Source organism: Mobula birostris, chromosome 10 (assembly GCF_030028105.1).
Source record: "Mobula birostris isolate sMobBir1 chromosome 10, sMobBir1.hap1, whole genome shotgun sequence".
Taxonomy (NCBI): Eukaryota; Metazoa; Chordata; class Chondrichthyes; order Myliobatiformes; family Myliobatidae; genus Mobula; species Mobula birostris.
In genome coordinates, this window is record NC_092379.1 from 69,048,693 (window position 1) to 69,069,782 (window position 21,090).

At 44.8% G+C, this 21,090-nt stretch overlaps 1 protein-coding gene and 1 pseudogene across 8 annotated transcripts in view; both read right to left on the reverse strand.

The window, feature by feature from the left end:
- The window catches only part of LOC140204102 (interferon-inducible GTPase 5-like), a 98,005-nt pseudogene that overhangs the window by 54,194 nt on the left and 22,721 nt on the right, over nt 1-21,090 (reverse strand).
- Nucleotides 17,884-21,090, reverse strand: part of LOC140204100 (interferon-inducible GTPase 5-like) — a 628,716-nt gene continuing 625,509 nt past the window's right edge. For all 8 annotated transcript variants that reach the window (XM_072270441.1, XM_072270440.1, XM_072270445.1 and 5 more), the window contains one exon: nt 17,884-20,037. In XM_072270441.1, coding sequence (XP_072126542.1) covers nt 18,837-20,037 — 1,201 coding nt within the window. In that variant the 3' untranslated portion in view covers nt 17,884-18,836. The remainder of the gene's footprint in view (nt 20,038-21,090) is intronic.

Sequence of the window (21,090 nt, forward strand, 5' to 3'; positions counted from 1 at the left end):
CTTCTGCCATTTTCTTTATAGATTATCAATCACAGGCAATCGTCTGTAGTTTCAGTCCAACATCAAGTGCTACGATCAATGAACAGGAAAGTGATGACATCATAATAGCTCAGGCAGATCCTGATTCTCTTCCTGAAGGTACATGAAGTGCGGCAGTCATATCTTGGTTGGGCTGTGGGGTAGAGAAGTATGGTCAAGTCCACAAAAGGGCAGGTTCTGAAATTGAATGCCGAACCCTAATTCACTGCATAATTTGAGTCTGGGAATCATCCTGCCTAACACTGTACTGCAGTAGTGAAAAGTAATAATGCATGGGCCAGGCACAGAAATAATGATTTCTTCAGTACAGATTGCTCATGATACGCCAAATACAGAAACGTCACATTGAATGGCATTATAACCCACTTGGAGTAAAGTCTGAGAGAACAGTGCGTTAGCAAGAGATGTGGTGATTATGTGATCATTGTAATCAATTTAAAGTGTAAAGTGCATTTATTATCAAAGTATGTATAGATTATACAAGCTTGAGATTTGTCTGCTTACATACAGCCAGAAAACAAAGAAACCCAAAAGAACTAATAAAAAGAAGACCAACAAACACACAATGTGCAGAGAGAGAAAGAAACAGATTGTCCAGCAATAAAAGTAAGCAAACAACATTTAGAATGAAATTGAAGCCTGAAGCAGCCAGAGCAGAATCTGCCCTCAGTCTCAGAGTGGCTGAGAGCGGAGTAAACGTTACTGAGCCCGTAGGTACGAAGCCTCAGCCTCAGGCTCAGAGCAGAGTAAATGTCACAGAGCTCGCAGACATAGTCATTAGTCATAGTCACAGTCATATTTCATTGATCCCGGGGGAAATTGTTTTTTGTTACAGTTGCACCATAAATAATAAATAGTAATAGAACCATAAATAGTTAAATAGTAATATGTAAATTATGCCAGGAAATAAGTCCAGGACCAGCCTATTGGCTCAGGGTCTCTGACCCTCCAAGAGAGGAGTTGTAAAGTTTGATGGCCACAGGCAGGAATGACTTCCTATGACGCTCTGTGTTGCATCTCAGTGGAATGAGTCTCTGGCTGAATGTACTCCTGTGCCCACCCAGTACATTATGTAGTGGATGGGAGACATTGTCCAAGATGGCATGCAACTTGGACAGCATCCCCTTTGCAGGCACCACCGTCAGAGAGTCCAGTTCCATCCCCACAACATCACTGGCCTTACGAATGAGTTTGTTGATTCTGTTGCAGTCTGCTACGCTCAGCCTGCTGCCCCAGCACACAACAGCAAACATGATAGCACTGGCCACCACAGACTCGTAGAACATCCTCAGCAACATCCGACAGATGTTAAAGGACCTCCGTCTCCTCAGGAAGTAGAGATGGCTTTGACCCTTCTTGTAGACAGCCTCAGTGTTCTTTGAGCAGTCCAGTTTATTGTCAATTCGTATCCCCAGGTATTTGTAATCCTCCACCCCCTGGATGGAAACAGGGGTCACCAGTACCTTAGCTCTCCTCAGGTCTACCACCAGCTCCTTAGTCTTTTCACATTAAGCTGCAGATAATTCTGCTCACACCATGTGACAAAGTTTCCTAACGTAGCCCTGTACTCAGTCTCATCTCCCTTGCTGATGCATCCAATTATGGCAGAGTCATCAGAAAACTTCTGAAGATGACAAGACTCTGTGCAGTAGTTGAAGTCCGAGGTGTAAATGGTGAAGAGAAAGGGAGACAAGACAGTCCCCTGTGGAGCCCCAGTACTGCTGATCACTCTGTCAGACACAGTGTTGCAAGCACATGTACTGTGGTCTGCCAGTCAGGTAATCAAGAATCCATGACACCAAGAAAGCATCCACCTGCATCGCTGTCAGCTTCTCCCCCAGCAGAGCAGGGTGGATGGTGTTGAACGCACTGGAGAAGTCAAAAAATATGACCCTCACAGTGCTCGCTGGCTTGTCCAGGTGGTCATAGACACTGTTCAGCAGGTAGACGATGGCATCCTCAACTCCTAGTCGGGGCTGGTAGGCGAACTGGAGGGGATCTAAGTGTGGCCTGACCATAGGCCGGAGCAGCTTCAGAACAAGTCTGTCCAGGGTCTTCATGATATGGGAGGTCAAAGCCACCAGTCGGTAGTCATTGAGGCCACTGGGGCGCGGTGTCTTTGGCACAGGGACGAGGCAGGATGTCTTCCACAGCACAGGAACCGTCCAGAGCCTCAGGCTCAGGTTGAGTACATCGCAAAGTACTCCACATAGCTGAGGGGCACAGGCTTTGAGCACCCTGGTACTGACACCATCCGGTTCTGCAGCCTTGCTTGGGTGGAAACGTTTCAGCTGTCTTCTCACCTGTTCAGCTGTGAAGTCCACCGTGGTGGTTTTGTGTGGGGAAGGGGTATAGTCATGAGAGCGGGGTGGCGGCCTCTGAGGAGGGGTAGGAAGGGAGAGTGGAATATGTGTTTGTTGGGGGCCGACAACAGATGACTCGTGGGGGATGGGCAGGGGCCACAGTGTCAAATCTGTTAAAGGACAGATTAAGTTCGTTGGCCCTGTCCACACTGCCTTCAGCTCCTCTGTTGCTAGTTTGCCGGAACCCAGTGATGGTCCTCATCCCCCTCCAGACCTCTCTCACGTTGTTCTGCTGGAGTTTCCACTCAAACTTCCTCCTGTACCTGTCTTTAGCCTCCCTGATCCTGGCTTTCAGGTCCCTCTGTATTGCCCTCAGCTCCTTCCTATCTCCATCCCTAAGTGCCCTCTTTTTAGCGTTCAGGATGTCCTTAATGTCCTTTGTTACCCATGGCTTGTTATTCGAGTAACAAAGGACAGTTCTTGTCGGAGCATTGCGGTCCACACAGAAGTTGATGTAATCAGTGATGCACTCTGTGAGCCCATCAATATCCTCTCCATGTGGCTCAGAGAGCAGGCCTCAGCCTCAGTGAGGCACGGGGAACGTCGACTCAGACCATGAGAGGTATGTGTGGGCATTTTCATGCCTTATGAGGCACAGACTGGAAGTCTGCGTGGGGCGCCACTTCTCGCACAGACTACAGCAATGTGTGATTAAGTGCCTTAGTCAAGGGCACAAACACGCCGCCACAGCTGAGGCTCGAACTAGCGACCTTGAGATAACTAGACAAATGCCTTAAGCACTTGGCCACGTGCCCAACAGCATAGTGGCACAGCGCAGAGTAAGTGTGTTGGATTAACAAGCACAACTGACCTGACCCTCACCTCTGGTGTCATTTGGTGTCCTTCTGATTCTCAATACAGGAGTCTCAACGGGCTGAGTACTAAGTCCCCTCCTTTACTCCCTGTATACCAATGACTGTGTCGCCACCCACAGCTGTAATCTGCTAACTAAATTTGCCAACGACACTACATTGATCAGACTTATCTCAAACAATAACGAGGTGGCCTACAGGGAAGAAGTCATCTCTGTCACAGTGGTGTCAAGAAAACAACTTCTCCCTCAATGTCGCAAAAACAAGGGAGCTAGTTGTGGATTACAGGAGGAATGGTGATGGGTTGACCCCGATTGATAACAATGGATCTGAAGATGAGAGGGTAAACAGCTTTAAGTTCCTCGGCATCCATATCAACGAGGATGTCACGTGGTCTGTACACGCCAGCTGTGTGGTGAAAAAGGCACGACAGTGTCTCTTTCACCTCAGACAGTTGAGGAACAGGTGTGGGCCCCCAAATCCTCAGATCTTTCTACAGGGGCACCATTGAGAGCTTCCTGACTGGCTGCATCACTGTCTGGTATGGGAACTCTACCTCCCTTAATTGCAGGACTCTGCAGAGAGTGGTGTGGACAGCCCAGCGCATCTGTAATTGTGAACTTCCCATAATTCAGGACATTTACAAAGACAGGTGTGTAAAAAGGGCCCAAAGGATCATTGGGGACCAGAGTCACCCCATCCGCAATCTATTCCACCTGCTACCATCCGGGAAACAGTCCTGCAGCGTAAGAGCCAGGACCAACAGGCTCTGGGAGAGCTTAGTCCATCAGACTGATTAACTCACGCTGATTTGAGTGTACTCCATATTATATTGACTGTTCTATTTATTATATATCACTATAATTGCAAATAGCATACTTAGACGGAGATGTAAGGTAAAGATTTTTACTCCTCATGTATGTGAAGGACATAAGAAATAAAGTCAACTCTGATTCTAATCCTAATTCTAATTCTAATCCATCAGACCCAGCATTTAAATCATGCCTTGCACTGGGACCCGGTCCCAGTCGCATTGACACACTCTGGGCCTGGACCCCACTGCCACATTTCAGCCCGTACCCAACCTTTCCAAATCAACCTGGTGCTTAGATCGATCTATCCTCACTCTTGGTTAAGGCGAACGTGACTCAAATCGACCTCTCTTGTTCCGCTCTGCTCACATCGAATAAGCCTTGACCTTGCCCTGATTTACTTTGAATATGCCTCAACCTCGCCCCAACTTTGCCTCGAACATGCCTTGTCTTTGCCTTGCACCATCATGCTTCAACCTCATTCTCAGCCTTGCCCTCACTCACCTCTTCATTGTTTTCTGTAATCGTTTACCATAACTTTTTACAGAAACAGTATGGTAAATGATGGTACAATTATGAGACCCTGAGGATAAAATGTCTATAACAGGGAATTAGTTTCTTAAATTAAGACAGTAATTCTTTAGCTGTCCCCCTTGTTACCGAGCGTCACTCCCCCCAATGCTCCCTTTATCTTTATCTCCCACCAGTAAACTCTCACTTTGGGAGCAGTATCACCCACTTTGCGAACCACAGTCCTAGATTGTTCAATTGGCTCAAAACACCACAAATCAACATAGGTTCATATAAATTCTCTGCTTGCTGGTTGAGGGATTTTGTTTCCTTTGAGTTTGCCTTTGACCACATTTATTAAAATTTCTCCTTGATGCTACTGAATATATCACATTTTGTCTGATTATTTTGCTTAAAATAGTGATTGTCAGCCAGTGTGTGAGGCCATTTATGTTATGACATCTCCAGCAGAGTATTTATCTGCTGAGAAAGGGCGAGTTTGTGTAATTTTTACTGAGAATCAACAAAGCAACTCCTGCTGGAAGGGGGATTTAATTAACCTTGATTGTATTCTCTTGATTATCTGTTGGCACATGGCCAAGTGGTTAAGGCGTTCGTCTAGTGATCTGAGGGTCACTAGATCAAGCCTTGGCTGAGGCAGTGTGTTGTATCCTTGAGCAACGCACTTAACCACACATGGCTTTGCGATGACACCAGTGCCAAGCTGTATGGGTCCTAATGCCCTTCCCTTGGACAACACTGGTGGCATGGAGAGGGGAGACTTGCAGCTTGGGCAACTGCTGGTCTTCCATAGAACCTTGCCCAGGCCTACGCCCTGGAATCCTTCCAAGGTGCAAATCCATGGTCTCAGGAGACTAATGAATGCCTTAAAAAAATTCTCTTGATTGAACTGAGTGAAGAGAATAGCTCCCAGTATGGGAGGAGTCAATGGCAATGTTGTGACAATAACAGAATTTTCATACCATCAGCAAACCTCTAAATGCGTTTCAGAGATTGCCCTTTCTGCACTGGGTGAGATAATTCAGATTGGCCAGTGGCTACACACTGCTCCATTGCTACATTCAAGTTTGTGGATGATACCACCATCGTGGGCCAACTGGTGATGAATCAGCATATGGGAGAGAGATTGAAAATTGAGTGGACTGTGGTCATAACAACAACCCAATAACTCAATAACAATGTCAGCAAGACCAAGCAGCTGTTTATTGACTTCAGAAGGAAGAAACCAGAGGTCCAGGAGCCAGTCCTCATTGGAGCATCATAGGTGGAGAGGGGCAGCAACTTTAAATTCCTCGGTGTTATTGTTTTGGAGGATCTGTCAGACCCAGCATGTAAGTGCAATAACAAAGAAAGAATGGCAACACCTCTACTTCCTCTAGAGTTTGTGGAGATTCAGCATGACATCTAGAACTTTGACAAACTTCTATAGATATGTGGTGGTGGAGTGTATATTGACTGGCTGTATCATGGCCTGGTATGGAAACACCAATGCCTTGGAATGGAAAATCCCACAAAAAGTAGTGGATACAGCCCAGTCCATCACATGTAAAGCCCTCCCCATCACCAAGCATATCTGCACAAAGCAATGTCACAATAAAGCAGCATTCATTTTCAGAGATCCCCACCACCCAGGACATGCTCTCTTCTCGCAGCTGCCATCAGGAAGAAGGTGCAGGAGCCTCAGCCCACACAACACCAAGCTCAGTTCAGGTTATTTAACTATAGGGGATAACTTCACTCCACTTGCCCCATCATTGAGATGTTCTCACAGCCTATGTACTCACGTTTAGTGACTTTTTATCTGATGTTCTTGATATTTATTGATTACTTACCTTTAATTACTATTTCTTTCTTTTTGTATTTGCAGAGTTTGTTGTCGTTTGCACGCTCGTTGAACACAGAAGTTGTTGTGGTCTTTCATTGATTCTATTATGGTTAATTATTCTATTAGGTTTTATTGAGCATGTTCACAAAAAAGTGAAGTTCAGGGTTGTGTACGGTAACATATATCTACTTTGACAGTAAATTTATTTTGAACTGTGAACTTTGTTAAGGTTTCTTTTCCCGGAGCCCAGCTCTGAATTGTTGTCATCCCACTGCAACTTTCAGACTTCATCCCACACTTCGGTTGTCACACACTTTCCAAACATCCAGAGCAAGGAAAGGGTTTTCTTGTCTTCAACGTCCATTTCACCAGCATCCATATTCAGATTGCACCAATGCAAACCAGTTCATGTCCAGGAATTGATACTGTAATTTAAAAAAATAAAACAAACAATATCATTAAAAAAAGTCCCCTGATATCAACGGATATCTTCTAAATATTTTCAGCATTAATTTCCCAATATATGTCAATGAGACCATCTAAGAGCACTCGTTCAATGTCCATGGGCTGTCCATCGAGTGATTGCAATATTTGTAGATACCACCTAGCAGATAATTTTCTCAACAGAAGTGTCCTTCTCGTGGAATCTGATTCACCCGGCAATGACATTGGATTCTTTTCTACAGATCAAACTACTGTCTATATATATTCACATTGTATAGAGGCACAACTAACTGTTGCACATTTAACTAACACAGGCCATCTCCTGTGCTTGTAGTTACAGTGCAGAATAAACTGAAAGGACAGATACTAGTGATCTGTCTTAACACAAAGTTTTATTTGTTGAAATATTTTCTGAAATGTTTAATTAATAATAGATGAAACTCTATCTACATAAATTGTTCGGTTGATTTAACTCACACACAATAAATCACAGAACAGATTATTCATTCGACCAGAAGACATAGAAGCAGAATTAGGCCATTGAGCCCATCAAGTCTTGTCTGCTATTCAATCATGGCTGATTTGCTTTCCTTCTCATTCCCAATCTCCTGCCTGTTTCCGAGAATATTTGATAACCTAACTAATCGGGAACTTATCAACCTCTATATTAAATATACCCAATGACTTGGCCTTCGCAGCCATCTGTGGCAAATAATTCGTGATATATAATCTGTTGTTCAGAGATGTTCAGATCGCAGTTCTGGTGAGCTGGTGTACAATGCTTCCCCATCATTCTTCCCAGCGTAACCAGTCTTCTCCAGGCCCCTTTTTCAGTTTATTCTCTTCTCCCTCCCCTCAGTCCCAAGGATTTCACATCACTGGTCCCTGATGGTTGTCACATTTTCAACCACAGAGTAACCTTTACCATCACTGAACATTGACTCAATGACCCTGGTGGCAAACAACAGAGTGCATTATGTGTGCAGTTACTGACTTATTTGGGAAAATGGTAATTCCATTGGATTTTGCTTGATGCCATTCCTGATGCTCCTGGTCCAAACATGTTGTAAAGGAGAAAACATCCTCATGATCAGTGAGATGTTGTCTGTTTGTTGACAATGACAGTGTTAAATCTATACACAGATCCATCATCAATAACCCTCACCATCCAGGCCGTGCTCTCTTTTCACTGCTGCCTTTGGGAAGTGGGTACAGGAGCCTTAGATCCCACACCATCAGGTTTAGGAACAGTTATTAGCCTTCAGTCATCAGGCTCCTGAACCATCATGGATAACTTACTCACCCTAACACTGAACTGATCACTGAACACAACCTATGGACTCATTTTCAAGGACTCTACAACTCATGGTCACAGCTTTCTTTCTTTCTTTCTTTCTTTCCTTATCTGTCTGCCAATCTGTGTTTGTTTATTTATTTTTTTGTTTGTATTTGTGTTTATTTATTTGTTTTCACACAGTTTGTCTTCTTTCGCACAGATTTCTTGTCAGTCTTTGTGTGTGGTTTTCATTGATTTTATTGTATTTCTGTGTTTTATGTGAATGCTGGCAAGTAAATGAACCTCAGGATTGTACATGGTGTCAGAAACGTACACTGCTAACAAGTTTACTTTTAACTTTGATTTTCAGGCAGTTTACACTGCCAGGAGCAGCCACTCCAATCACTTTCTATAAGGGAAATGGTAAGATGTTGGTAAGACCTCAGACAAAGTCAGGAATCAAAGGATTGAACATGGTTCAACTCAGGGCATGGATCAACACTTGGATTTATGACATTGCAGATATCAGTCAGACTTGCTTGCAGGAGGGGCAGGAATGGCAGCTCAGTATTCTGGGGTTCCACTGTTTTAGATGTGACAGAATGGGAGGAATTAAAGGAGAATGGGTGATGTTACTAATCAGGAAAAATAACAAGGCAGTGCTCCACCAGGACAAACTGGTGAACTTATCTCATGAGGTGTTATGGGTGGAACCAAGAAAGGTATGATCACGTTAATGGGGCTATATTACAGACCACCCAATGGTCCACAGGATTTAGAGGAGCAATTTTGAAGGAAGATCACACACTGTTGCAAGAAATCTAAGGTTGTTATTGTAGGTGATTTCAACTTTCAAAATATTGACTGGGACTCCCATACTGTAAAATGATTAGATGGGTTAGAGTTGTCACATGTGTTCGGGAACATTTCCTTTATCACTAGGTAGAAGTCCCAACTAAAGAGTGTGTGATACTTTCAAGTGTATCAAGTGGCAGATGTTTGTGTTGGAGAACATTTTCCATCTCGAGATCACAATGCCATTGCAAACATGGAAATCATGGTAAACATAGAAACATAGAAAATAGGTGCAGGAGTAGGCCATTCGGCCCTTCGAGCCTGCACCGCCATTTATTATGATCATGGCTGATCATCCAACTCAGAACACCGCCCCAGCCTTCCCTCCATACTCCCTGACCCCCCTAGCCACCAGGGCCATATCTAACTCCCTCTTAAATATAGCCAATGAACTGGCCTCAACTGTTTCCTGTGGCAGAGAATTCCACAGATTCACCACTCTCCGTGTGAAGAAGTTTTTCCTAATCTCGGTCCTAAAAGGCTTCCCCTCTATCCTCAAACTGTGACCCCTCGTTCTGGACTTCCCCAACATCGGGAACAATCTTCCTGCATCTAGCCTGTCCAATCCCCTTAGGATCTTATACGTTTCAATCAGATCCCCCCTCGATCTTCTAAATTCCAACGAGTACAAGCCCAGTTCATCCAGTCTTTCTTCATATGAAAGTCCTGAGGTACAGTCGATGTTTCAGGCCTATCGGTGGGAGGGGGGCTCTTAATTCTCTCAGACCTCCGCACCCCCTCATCTAGCTCTTCAGGTTCTGACACTACTGGGGATACTTCCAGTCTACCTGGCGAGGCCTCCCCTGACCTATCACTTGTGCCTACCTGAACTCGGATCCATCTGTCCCGTGGCCAAGCCCCGCTTCCTTCCCTGCAGAGTCCCGCTGCAACCCAGACTGTCCACTGCTAGCCCCCTCATTCACCTGACTCAGTGGGAGAAGGGCTGGGAGTCTCTTCCTCCACCACTGGAATTTAGCAAAAGGCAGCATATACCACACATTCAGGTCCTCATCTTCCGCATCAGTATCCCTCTCAGGGGCGGGGGTCAGCTTAACCTCTCCTGCTGTTGGCCCTGTAGTCGCCCCACGTTTCCACAGAGTGCTTTTACTAGGTGTAAGGTGGAAGTCAGGCTCGGCACCTACCTGCACCTCTTGTCCCAGCGGCAGAAGGTGCTTCCGATGAATAATCTTGACAGGCCCATTCCCATCCTATAGTTTCACCCAAAAAACTGGTAGGTTTGGCATCTGACTCTCCACTACATGGGGCATAGCGGCCTAGTGGTCAGCCAGCTTATACTTTCCAGGTAGCCCCAAATTCCTTATGAGGACTTGGTCTCCCGCAGGAGTTGGGAGAACCTCACCTTCCGATCATACCTCCTCTTATTTCCTTGATTCTGCTTGGCAGCCGCGACCCCATCTAATTCATAAGCCCTTTTCAGCTCTCTTCTCATGTCAGACACATACTTCAGATAAATCTTTGGGGGTAAGTCACCCTCGTCAGTCCCAAAACAAAGGTCAATGAGCAACTCCGCCTCACGCCCAAACATCAGATAATATGGCGCGCACCCAGTCACTTCATTTCTGGTCCAGTTGTAACTGTGGACCAGATGTCCAATATGTTGACTCCACCTGCTCCTCTTGCTGATCTCCAAGGTTCTGAGCATGTCTAACAATGTGCGATTAAACCCCTCAGGCTGGGATCACCCTGCGGGATGGGGTGTGGTCCTCGACTTCTCAACTCCAAACATGCTCAGTAACTCATGGATGAGTCTGCATTCGAAATCCCATCCCTGATCTCTATGTATCTGCCTGGGGAGACTATAATAAATTAAATACTTCTCCCATAACACTTTGACCACTGTGGACACCCTCTGGCCCTTGGTAGGGAAAGTCTGCACATAACTGGTGTAGTGATCCGTGATGACTAAGACATTCGCTGTGTTGCTGGCATCGGGTTCTATTGACAGGAATTTCATACACTCCAGGTCCAGAGGCCCCGTACTCTGCAAGTTGCCCACATAGGCAGTGTCTTCCGCCAGATGCTTCAAATGCACGACTTGCAGTATTCTTCGAACTCTGGTTTCATCCGGGGCCAGTAAAACCGGTCTTTGAGTAATCCATAGGTCTTTTCCACCCCCAGATGTCCAGAATCATCATGTAGTGACTTCAACGCAATCCTCTGATCCTTCTCGGTCAGAACTAGCTGGTAACGCCGAGGTCGGTCTGGAGGTGACGTGACCCTTTGTCGAGTATGGCTTTAACGTAAGTACGCTCTATTCATAGTGACACACTGGAGCATGGATCCACTAAGCCTTCAGGAATTGGGCCTTTCTCTTTCAGGGGTTCCTTGGTACCTTGCTGGGAATGTGTTCCCCCAGAGACACCAGGCCGTTCCCTCACTGAGTCTCCTCTAAATTTTTCCAATGACTGTCTCTGCTTAGGTACCTGGGGCTCACTCTCCTTCTGGCGTGACACCTGCTGCCAGCAGCCCTCCGCATTGTTCGTCCCCTTACGGAATCCGCACCCCTCCCCCCATCAGTTCCATCATATGGGGGAGTCACACCCGCTGATAACAGCCAAAACATCTCCATTCTCAACTCTGCCATAACCTCCTCTACTGCTCCTCGGGGTAGGCCATCTGTGCTCACTTCACCGCAGGGGACCACTACCGAGGACAGTACCCTGCCAACGGAGTGCCTCTGCCGCATTCTCCTCCTCCCGTACCTCTCTGATCAGCTCAACAAAAAATAGAGGGGGGCGCTTCTTACGAGACTGTCGGAGACCCCAGGCTATCAGGTTCTGGTACTGGGCACCCCTGGCTATCTGGTCCATTCTTAACTGATCCTCCTCTGCCGCTTGAATGACCCCTCTGCATTGCAAGCAATTTAGCTGCCTCTCTGGTTGAAAAATATAAGCAGAAAGCTTCTGCCCCTTCTCTTGACGCATGTTCTGAAACCCCACCATGAGCTCCATGGGGCTTCCTGTCGGGCCAAAAACATTGTCTAGTGCTTGCAGATAATTTGACAGCTGTCACCACGAGAGATTGCAACCTGATGGCTCTCACAACTTCAGCGACCATTCAGACGTTCAGCCAATCTCTGCCGCTTCACGTCATCAGAGCACTGCCACTCATCCAACAACTGAAAGGTCCGCTCTGCCCAAGTCTCATACTCCTCTTCCCCTTTAGGGGTGGGCGTTATTCCAGAGAATAGCCGCAGCCTATCATGGCAGAGACTTTGAACCTGGGCATTTTTCCATTTATACGTCAGAGAGGTAAGGGGGGATACTAACTCAGAATTCTCAATCTTTACCGGGGGACGTGGTCTGATGAGCCATTCCTAATCCAACCTCTCCTTCCCCTCACTCCTCAGAAACAATAGAACCCTGTCTCTGAAATCTCTGCCCCCAACTACAGGCAACTCGATCACTACCCTCTCCTCCTCCCTGACAGTATGGACAGGCCATGGCCCTGCCTCACATGGGACACCGATAGACAGTGAGAGTCCCACTGCCATTAAGTCAGCACTAGTCTGAACTAAAACCAGGTCTGAACCCGCCATTTTATCAAAACTCCACGCTACAATTTCAACTTTGCCAATAGCTTTAACTGCACTCAAAAATCGAATGAACAATTCATCTGCGGTACGAATATCCACCCAACTCAACACGCATGCATTAGTTACCGGTAACCCCACAGAGGCGCACCATCGCTCCACACCAGCAGCATCCATACCAGCACAGATTTAAACACACAACCCACTGGTTCAATGCTCAGGGCAATCACACTGCATCCAACGGAATCAATCCCGAACGTAGCCCTCATAATTGTGACCCTCAGGTCCTCAGGTTCGACCAGCCCATGATTGTCTGTGGGAAAACAGTCTCTGGCCCCACCAAACTGAGAAATCATGTTTGTGTGGACGCTATGTGATGTATTGCCCAGTTACCAACCTGCTCCGCAAAATATCAAACAGTACACAATATGCGATAAAGCGAATGAGATTTATAATTTTTAATTTGACTATATGGTTCATAAAGAAACAAAAAAAAGAGAAGGGCCCATTCTCATGAAACAATCTATTGAGCAACGTTGGAGCTCACTGTTCGTTCATTTGTTCCTGTCGACCTCTTCCAAGTGTAGCCTGCCCTCGGACCCTCGCTCCTCATTCCAGTCCGTCCAGTGGTCTACTAGCTCCCTCCATTTGCGTCCTCTCCCTCCATCATTCCGTGATTAAAGACCGTGAAATCCAGACTCCCAGACACACCAGAAAGAACAACATCCTGCTCATTGCCTAACATGCCCCGTTATCTCTAGTCATAACCCAAATGTTGCTGCTACAGAGAAACCATTGCCTTAGCAGTGGAACATTACATAGAAGCCATTACATTACCTTAGCAGTGAAACCTTACAGCTTGTTACATGTATTTACTCAGGATACAGAGTCTACAGAAATGAGGATAAGTGGCATCAACTTCATGGACCCTTTACAGATTATAGAGGAGGAAATGTTTGCTGTCCTGGTGCAAATCAAGGCGGATAAATCCCCAGGGCCTGACAAGGATATCCCTCGCATCCTACGGGAATCGAGTGCAGAAATTGCGGGGGCTACAGCAGAGATACTTAAAACATCCTTAGTGACAGGAGAAGTACAATAGGATTGGAGGATAGCCAACGTTGTTCTGCTCTGTAAGAAAGGCTCTAAACATAAACCAGGAAATTATAGGCTAGTGAGTCTGACATCAGTTATGGAAAAGTTATTGGAAGGTGTTCCATGGGACCGGATATACAAGTGTTTGAATGGACATGGACCAATTAGGGATAGTTGGCATGGCTTTGTGTGTGGTGGATTATGTTTAATCAATCTTATAGAATTTATTCAGGAAGTTACCAGGAAATTTGACAGAGGCAAGGACGTTGTCTACATGGACTGTAACAAGACGTTTGACAAGCTCCCGCATGGGAGGTTGGTCAAGAAGGTTCAGTCGCTTGGCATTCAAGATGTGGTAGTAAATTGGATTAGACATTGAATTTGTGGGAGAGGCCAGAGACTGGTAATACATAGTTGCCTATTCTGACAGGATGCTGTGACCACTGGTGTGCCGTAGGTTCGGTGCAGGATCCATTGTTGTTTGTCATCTATATCAATGTTCTGGATGATAATGTGGTTAACTGGATCGGCAAATTTGCGGATGACACCAAGATTGGGGTTTAGTGGACAGTGAGGAAGCCTATCATGGCTTGCAGAGTGATCTGGATCAACTGTAAAAATGGTCTGAACAAATGGTAGATGGAAGTTAATGCAGACAAGTGCCATTTGTTGCACTTCAATAGGACTAACCTGGGCAGGTCTTACACAGTGAATGGTTGGGCACTGAGGGGTGTGGTAGAACAAAGTGCTCTTGGGAGACAGGTCCCTAATTCATTGAAAGTGGCATCACAGGTAGATAGGATCCTAACGGGATCATAAAGAAAGCTTTTGGCACATTGGCCTTCGTAAATCAAGGCACTGGTGAGGCCTAGTTTGGATTATTGTGTGCCGTTTCAGTCACCTACCTCCAGGAAAGATATACATAAGTTTGAAAGAGTATCGAGAAAATTTACAAGGATGTTGCTGGGTGTTGAGGACTTGAGTTATAAGGAAAGATCGAGTAGTTTAGGACCTCATTCCTTCGAAATAGAAGATTGAGAGGAGATTTGATAGCGGTATACACAATTATGAAGGGGATAAATAGGTTAAATACAAGCAGGCTTTTTTCCCTGAGGCTGGGTGGACAACAACAGAGGTCATGGGTTCAGGGTGAAAGGTGAAAAGTTTAAGCTGAACATGAGGGGAAACTTCTTCACTCAGAGGGTTGTGACAGTGTGGAATGAGCTGTCAGCATTGGTGGTGCATACAAGATCAATCTCAACATTTAAGAGAAGTTTCGAGAGGTACATGGATAGGAGGGGTATGGAGGACTATAGTTCTGGTGCAGGGTGGTGGGGCGAGACAGCTTAAATGGTTTCAGCATAGATTTGATGGGCCAAAGGTCTGTTGCTGTACTTTTTATGACTTTCTGATTCTAAATGGCTACGAAGGATCACAGTAAGTTTAATGGAATTTATATTTTTAATATGTTAATTTTACCTGTGTACCTTGATCAGTTATTAGGTACTTTTTCTCCTGTACAATTTTAATACTTTCCTGATTTTTAATAGTTCTAGTATGTTTGGCAGTACAATAGCATAATGATTTACACTACCAGTGATCGAATGGTTGGTGTTCAATTCCTGTCACCGTCTATCAGGAGTTAGTGTGTACTCCCCGTGATTGTGTGCATTTCCTCTGGATGCCTGGTCTACTCCCATATGTACAGGTCGGGGTTAGTAAGTTGTGGCCACACTATGTTGGTACCGGAATCACTGTGACAGTTGTGGGCTGTTCCCAGAACATCCATGGACGGTGTTGGATGTTGATACAAACAACGTCTTTTAGGTTTCAATGTTTCGATGTACAGCTGATCTTTTATCAATCTTTTTAAAATTTTTACCAAATGCATTCTCAGTTTTTGAAAGCTGTGACAGCCAGCTAAAAGTCATGATTCAGCCACCTGCAAGTTGTTTCAACATTTCCGTGAGCACTGCCTCTTTACCCCTACTGTGTGAAAGTGTTACAATGTGGAAATCATTCATCAACTCAGAAACTCACCAATGAAAAGATTGGGAAAAGCTTGTGTGAAGATGCTTCACAGGTGAACATACGTATTGTAGATCAGTGACCATCACTGTGAAAACAACCCATTGTCAATCCAATGATTACTGTGATTCACTGGATTGTGGAGTTGTTCTTTTCTTTATTCCACTTGTCATTAAGGATGACCCATATCTGATGGAAGAGGGTAATTCTACCAAATATCTGATCAACCATTGTAATGAAAAGATGTTTGTGACTGAGTGGTCTGGAAGATATCAGCTGTGTCCGTTACTCTGCATTCTGCAGGTGAGGTGTTTACATCTGACAGATACCTTTACACATTCATATTCTCATTGAACTGCACACCCCAGCATTATGAAGTACAATGTGTATCACTGGCCATTATTTCAACAAGATTATTCATTGTCACACTGGTGCTTTACCCCTCTCCTTTCCTCACGTTGTGTCATCCAAAACCTGTTTCTCCACAGGCAACACTGATGATCCTTTATCAATGTCAATTGGAAGCAAGAAGTGCTGATGGAAACAATATAACTTCTAGACTGCAAGTAATCAGTTGTTTGTCTGACGGTCAGCATGGACATGGGAGGCCAAAGAGCCTGTTTCCACGTCGGATCTCTCTGTGACTCTTGATGTGTTCCTGTTAATGGATAAGCTGCAATCTATGAACCAGAAGTGAAACATACAAAAAGAATATTACAATACAATTGGTATTTAGTGCACGGCAACAGTGCTTTTGTATCTGAATTCCTCCATCGATCTCCTCCTCATCCCTCTCATGTTTTCTGCTCACTGTAGTGTTTCTACTTCTTCCAAATGTGGCAATGATGTCTGGAATCATTTTTCTGTCTAGTTCTAATTTGTACATTTCTGGTTCTCCCAGCTCTTCCTCCTGCATCACACAGTTTCTCTTACAGTACCAGCAGTTCAATTCCTGGTTCAATACAACATTCAACCGATCCATCAGACGTCTCCCCATGGGTCACATTCTGGTCCCCTGCACTGAGGTAGCTTTCCTCACTACACAAATACTCAGAATTCTTTGGTGCAGTCCCTTCCTATCTTTATCCGTGACACTTCACATGCTCTCGAACTCCTCAGTCACTCAGTTCCCTGGCCTTGATCACCTCATATTCACGATGGACATCCAGTTCCTATACAATTCTCTCCCCCATCAGGATGGACTTTAAACCTTTCTGCTTCTTTCTGAACAACAGACCTGAACAGTTCTGCTCCACCACCACCCTCCTCTCGTTGTCAGAACTGGTTCTCCTTCGGCTTCTCACACTTTCTCCAATCCCAACGTGTTCCCAGGGACACCTGTGATGACCCCAACTGTGCCTGACATTTCCCTGGCTGCAAGCCTGCACTGGTATTGCTCTCCAACTCTTCCTGTGCTCCATCGATGACTGCACTGGTGCGTGCTTCCTGCACCCGTGCTGAGCTCATCTGTTTCAGCAACGTTGGTTACAGTTTCCACCCCGCTGTCAAATTCACTCGGTCCTTCCTTGACACCTCTTTCCTCCTTGATTTCTCTGTCTCCATCTCTGGAGACATTCAATCTACAGATATATTTTATCAACCTAGTGACTCTCCCAGCTATTTTGACTATACTGCAGCTTTTCCCATTAGGTTTCCCTTGTCCTTACTTATCACCCCACAAGCCTCTGTATCGAGCATATCATTGTCTGTAACATTTGCCATTTCCCATGAGTTCCTACCACTAAGCACATCTTTCTATCCACTAGACCCCACCACACCCATAGAGTTTGGTCTCTACATGACTTCCTTGTCCACTCATCCCTCTCCACTGATCTCCCTGCTGAAACTTATCCCTGCAAACGGGCGTGCTAAACCTGCCCCTACACCTCCTCCCTCATCACCGTTCAGGGAGGATCAGTCCTTCCAGGTGACACAACACTTCACCTGCGAGTCTGTCGGTGTCATCGACTGTATCCAGTGCTCACAGTGTGGCCTCTTGTATATCGGAGAGACCTCATGTAGAATGGGAACTGCTTCATCGAGGACCTTCTCTCTGTTTATCACTGAAGGTGGTGTTTACCATTACCACCTATTTCAATTCAATTTTCCATTCCCGTTCTGAAATGCCTGTCCATGGCCTCCTCTAGTGCCATGATGAGGCCCCACGCAGTTTGGAGGAACAACAGTATTATGTCTTGTAACTCCAAATCATAAAACTAATCAAAAGAAAAACACGGGGAGACTGGGACAAACGTGTACTCTTCATCTTTACAATTATTGAGGCATGCACTTATGACGTGGTGAAGTGATGACGTATGACATTCATGCACTATTTCATATAACCTGTAATTGATAACAGTCATAAAACCAGTATTAAAAGTAGCAATATAACAATTTATGGATGATGCTTGATCGATTAGTTCACAGCATTTATAGCTCTGGGAAAAAAGCTATTTTTCAGTCTAGAAGTGTGGGCATAGAAAATCTTATAATGTCTGCCAGATGGAAGAAGTTCAAACAGATGATTGCATGGGTGTGTATTGTCCTTACAGATGCTTGTAGCTTTCCTTAGGCAGCATGAGCTGCAGGTGTCCTCCAGGGCTGGGAGCTGTGTCCCGGTGATCTTCTGTGCGCTAGAGATGACCCGCTGAAGTGCTTTCCTATCAGCTGCTGTACAACTGAGATACCACACAGAGATGCATTATGTGAAGATGCTCTCTATGGTGCAGCGGTAAAAGGTCACCGGCATCTGTTCAGGTCGACCAACTTTCTTCAGTGTCCTGAGGAAAAAGAAGCATTTGAGGCAAATGCTCAAGCCACTAGTACTAGTACTTGTACAAAGCCACTAGTTTGTACACAGCGATATTGCATACACGGTGACCTTATAATGTCCAAACAGTCTGACACTGGGCTATTGATTGACAGGTGAGCATCATTCAGACACCTGGAGATAACTACTCGACTCCTCTTCAAATTAAAATCACATGTCATTTATGTCCACCTGTTTCATGTCTTTAACGGAGTCACACTCCCTCGGTCAGGCACAAGTCTTTCTCAGAAATGGGTAAGCAATATTTCAGAAAGGAAAGCAACGAAGGGGAAAGTTTCCATGTGGAATTACGGCAGTGTTTAGAGACAGGCCTCTTAAATATTTTAACCACAGCAAACCATTAGCTCACTGTATAGATGTTGGTACTGACCAGTTAATTGATGTCAAATGCAAACTTCATCACCTTCTCTGCGTTCTCTGTAAGGTCCTTCAGTGCAACAGTCAGCATTTTGTAGGTCATGAGAAATGATGATCCTGCTCCAAAAATGGAACCAATGACAGGGATAGAGAAAAGACCAACTTCCATAGCTGAAAGGGCAAAAATTGTAGTACTCCAACCTAACCTTATAAATGTATCTACATTTATTTTCCCCAGCAGGGGAGCTTTAACTATGGCCTTAAGCTCTTCCACAGGTTTATCTGTGATGTTGGCCAGTCTTTGAAGAGAAGCATTATCCAGACACAGACATTCACGGAAATGGGTTATTGCCCCAATCAATATGCTGATATCACAAGCAAAAGAGAGACCAGGAATGGGAACTGCTCCCACAGCTCCCGAAAGCGTTGCCAACATCCAGATACGTTCCTGCAGCATTTTCTTTTTCTTTTGAATAATCTCTACACTTCGATTTGGATAGGCCAGCACAAAGATACTTTTCATTATAATTGGCAGATCATCTTCAAGTGCTTTATTTAACCGATTGAAATCATATCGATCCTGTTCAAAACTGGATATCAGGAACACAGACGGGGATTGAAATCCCGCTTCTCTCAAATTCTTGCAGCAGCTATTCTGAATATATTCCAGTTCTTTTTCCTCATTAATTTCCTTTCCCTCTTTTTGCATTGAATGAAAATCAACATCAATCTTAGTGCGGACAAAATAGAATTTTTTTCCAAGCCGTTTAATCTCTTTCGCAAGTTTTGTGTCATTTTCTTTGAAACGAACACCTGATATTATGATGAAGAAATTATATTTTTCAAATTTCATTTGCTTGAGATATTTATCAGCTGGAAATTGTGTGGACCCGATCCCTGGCAGGTCCCAGTAACGGACATTGGGGAAATTGGGATGTGGAAATCCAGCTGGCTCCATTGTAGTTTCAGTGAGCCCAACTCTAGCAGCTCCATCATCACTGTTACGAAGTCCTCTCATGGCATTGATGAAGGTGGATTTTCCAGCACCTGTTTCTCCCGTCACTGCAATGTTAAGCTCTGTCTTATCCAGTTCTGATACTTTCTGCTTTATCAGACATTTAACCTTTTCCACCCCACCTATTTCAAACTCAGACTTCAGTTTGCTGAGCTCTTCCTTTGTGAAGAATGTGGCATTTTCAGCCTCAGCCATCTGTTGACTAAAAAGAAACATGATCATTATCATTTCTAATTATTAAAAACTTCCATTTCTTCAGATCCCCATTCCCTTGTCATCCATCTCATTTGGGACAACTTGTAGTGACCAATTAACTCAAAAATCAGCAGCTCGTTCCGACATGGGTGATAATTGCAACAAACAGGCAAACCTACAGGACCACAAGCAATGCTTGTAAATTTCATGTGGATAACCCCAGAGGTCAGTCTGCAACCTGGCTCTCTAGAGCTCTGAGTGTTGGAAATCTATCCATACAACCTCATGGTATCAATGCAGAAGTCCTTATGTGATAGCTGTCAGTTCAACCAATATCAACTCCATCATAAATGACCTCCCTTTCTCTACAAGGTCAGATATCAGAGGTTTGCTGATATACAAGATTCAATTCATTTCATAATGAAAAATAAACAAATTCATGCCTGCTGTAACAAAGTGACCCAGGGGGGTGCAGTGGCTCTGTACTGCAAGTGGTGCAGCGGACTGACACCACCAGGGACCTGGCTTCACTCCTGGTCTCTGGTGCTGTCCGTGTGGAGTCTGCATGTTCTCCTGTGACCGAGTCAATTTCCCACGGGTGATCCTGCCACACTGTGTTAGTTGTTAGGTTAAAGTGCCCTTGTAAATTGCTTGTCATACAGGTGGGGGTGGGAAAGTTGGAAACTGGATTTGGATGTGAGAGAGAATTTGTTAGAATTTGTCAGGTTTATCAAAAACAGTTTCTTAAAGTGATATGTGGATAGTCCACCTAGAACAAGGGCCACTCCAGACCTGTTATTGAGAAATGTGACTGGTCAGCTGACTGACTATTAAGTAGGGAGAAATAAGAGGAAACAGTGATTACAATACCTTAAATTCTGATAGCTTTGAGTAAGTGTAGATATTACAGGAAAGCATGAAATTCTCAGAGTTTTAAGCAGCAATCAGGCAGGGTTAATCAGGAATAGTTGTGGTTGGGCAAATCTGTTCTTTGTAGGGTGTTTAATGGCTAACTTCACAGAATATGGAACTGATATGCTCTGGACAGATGGAAGGACAA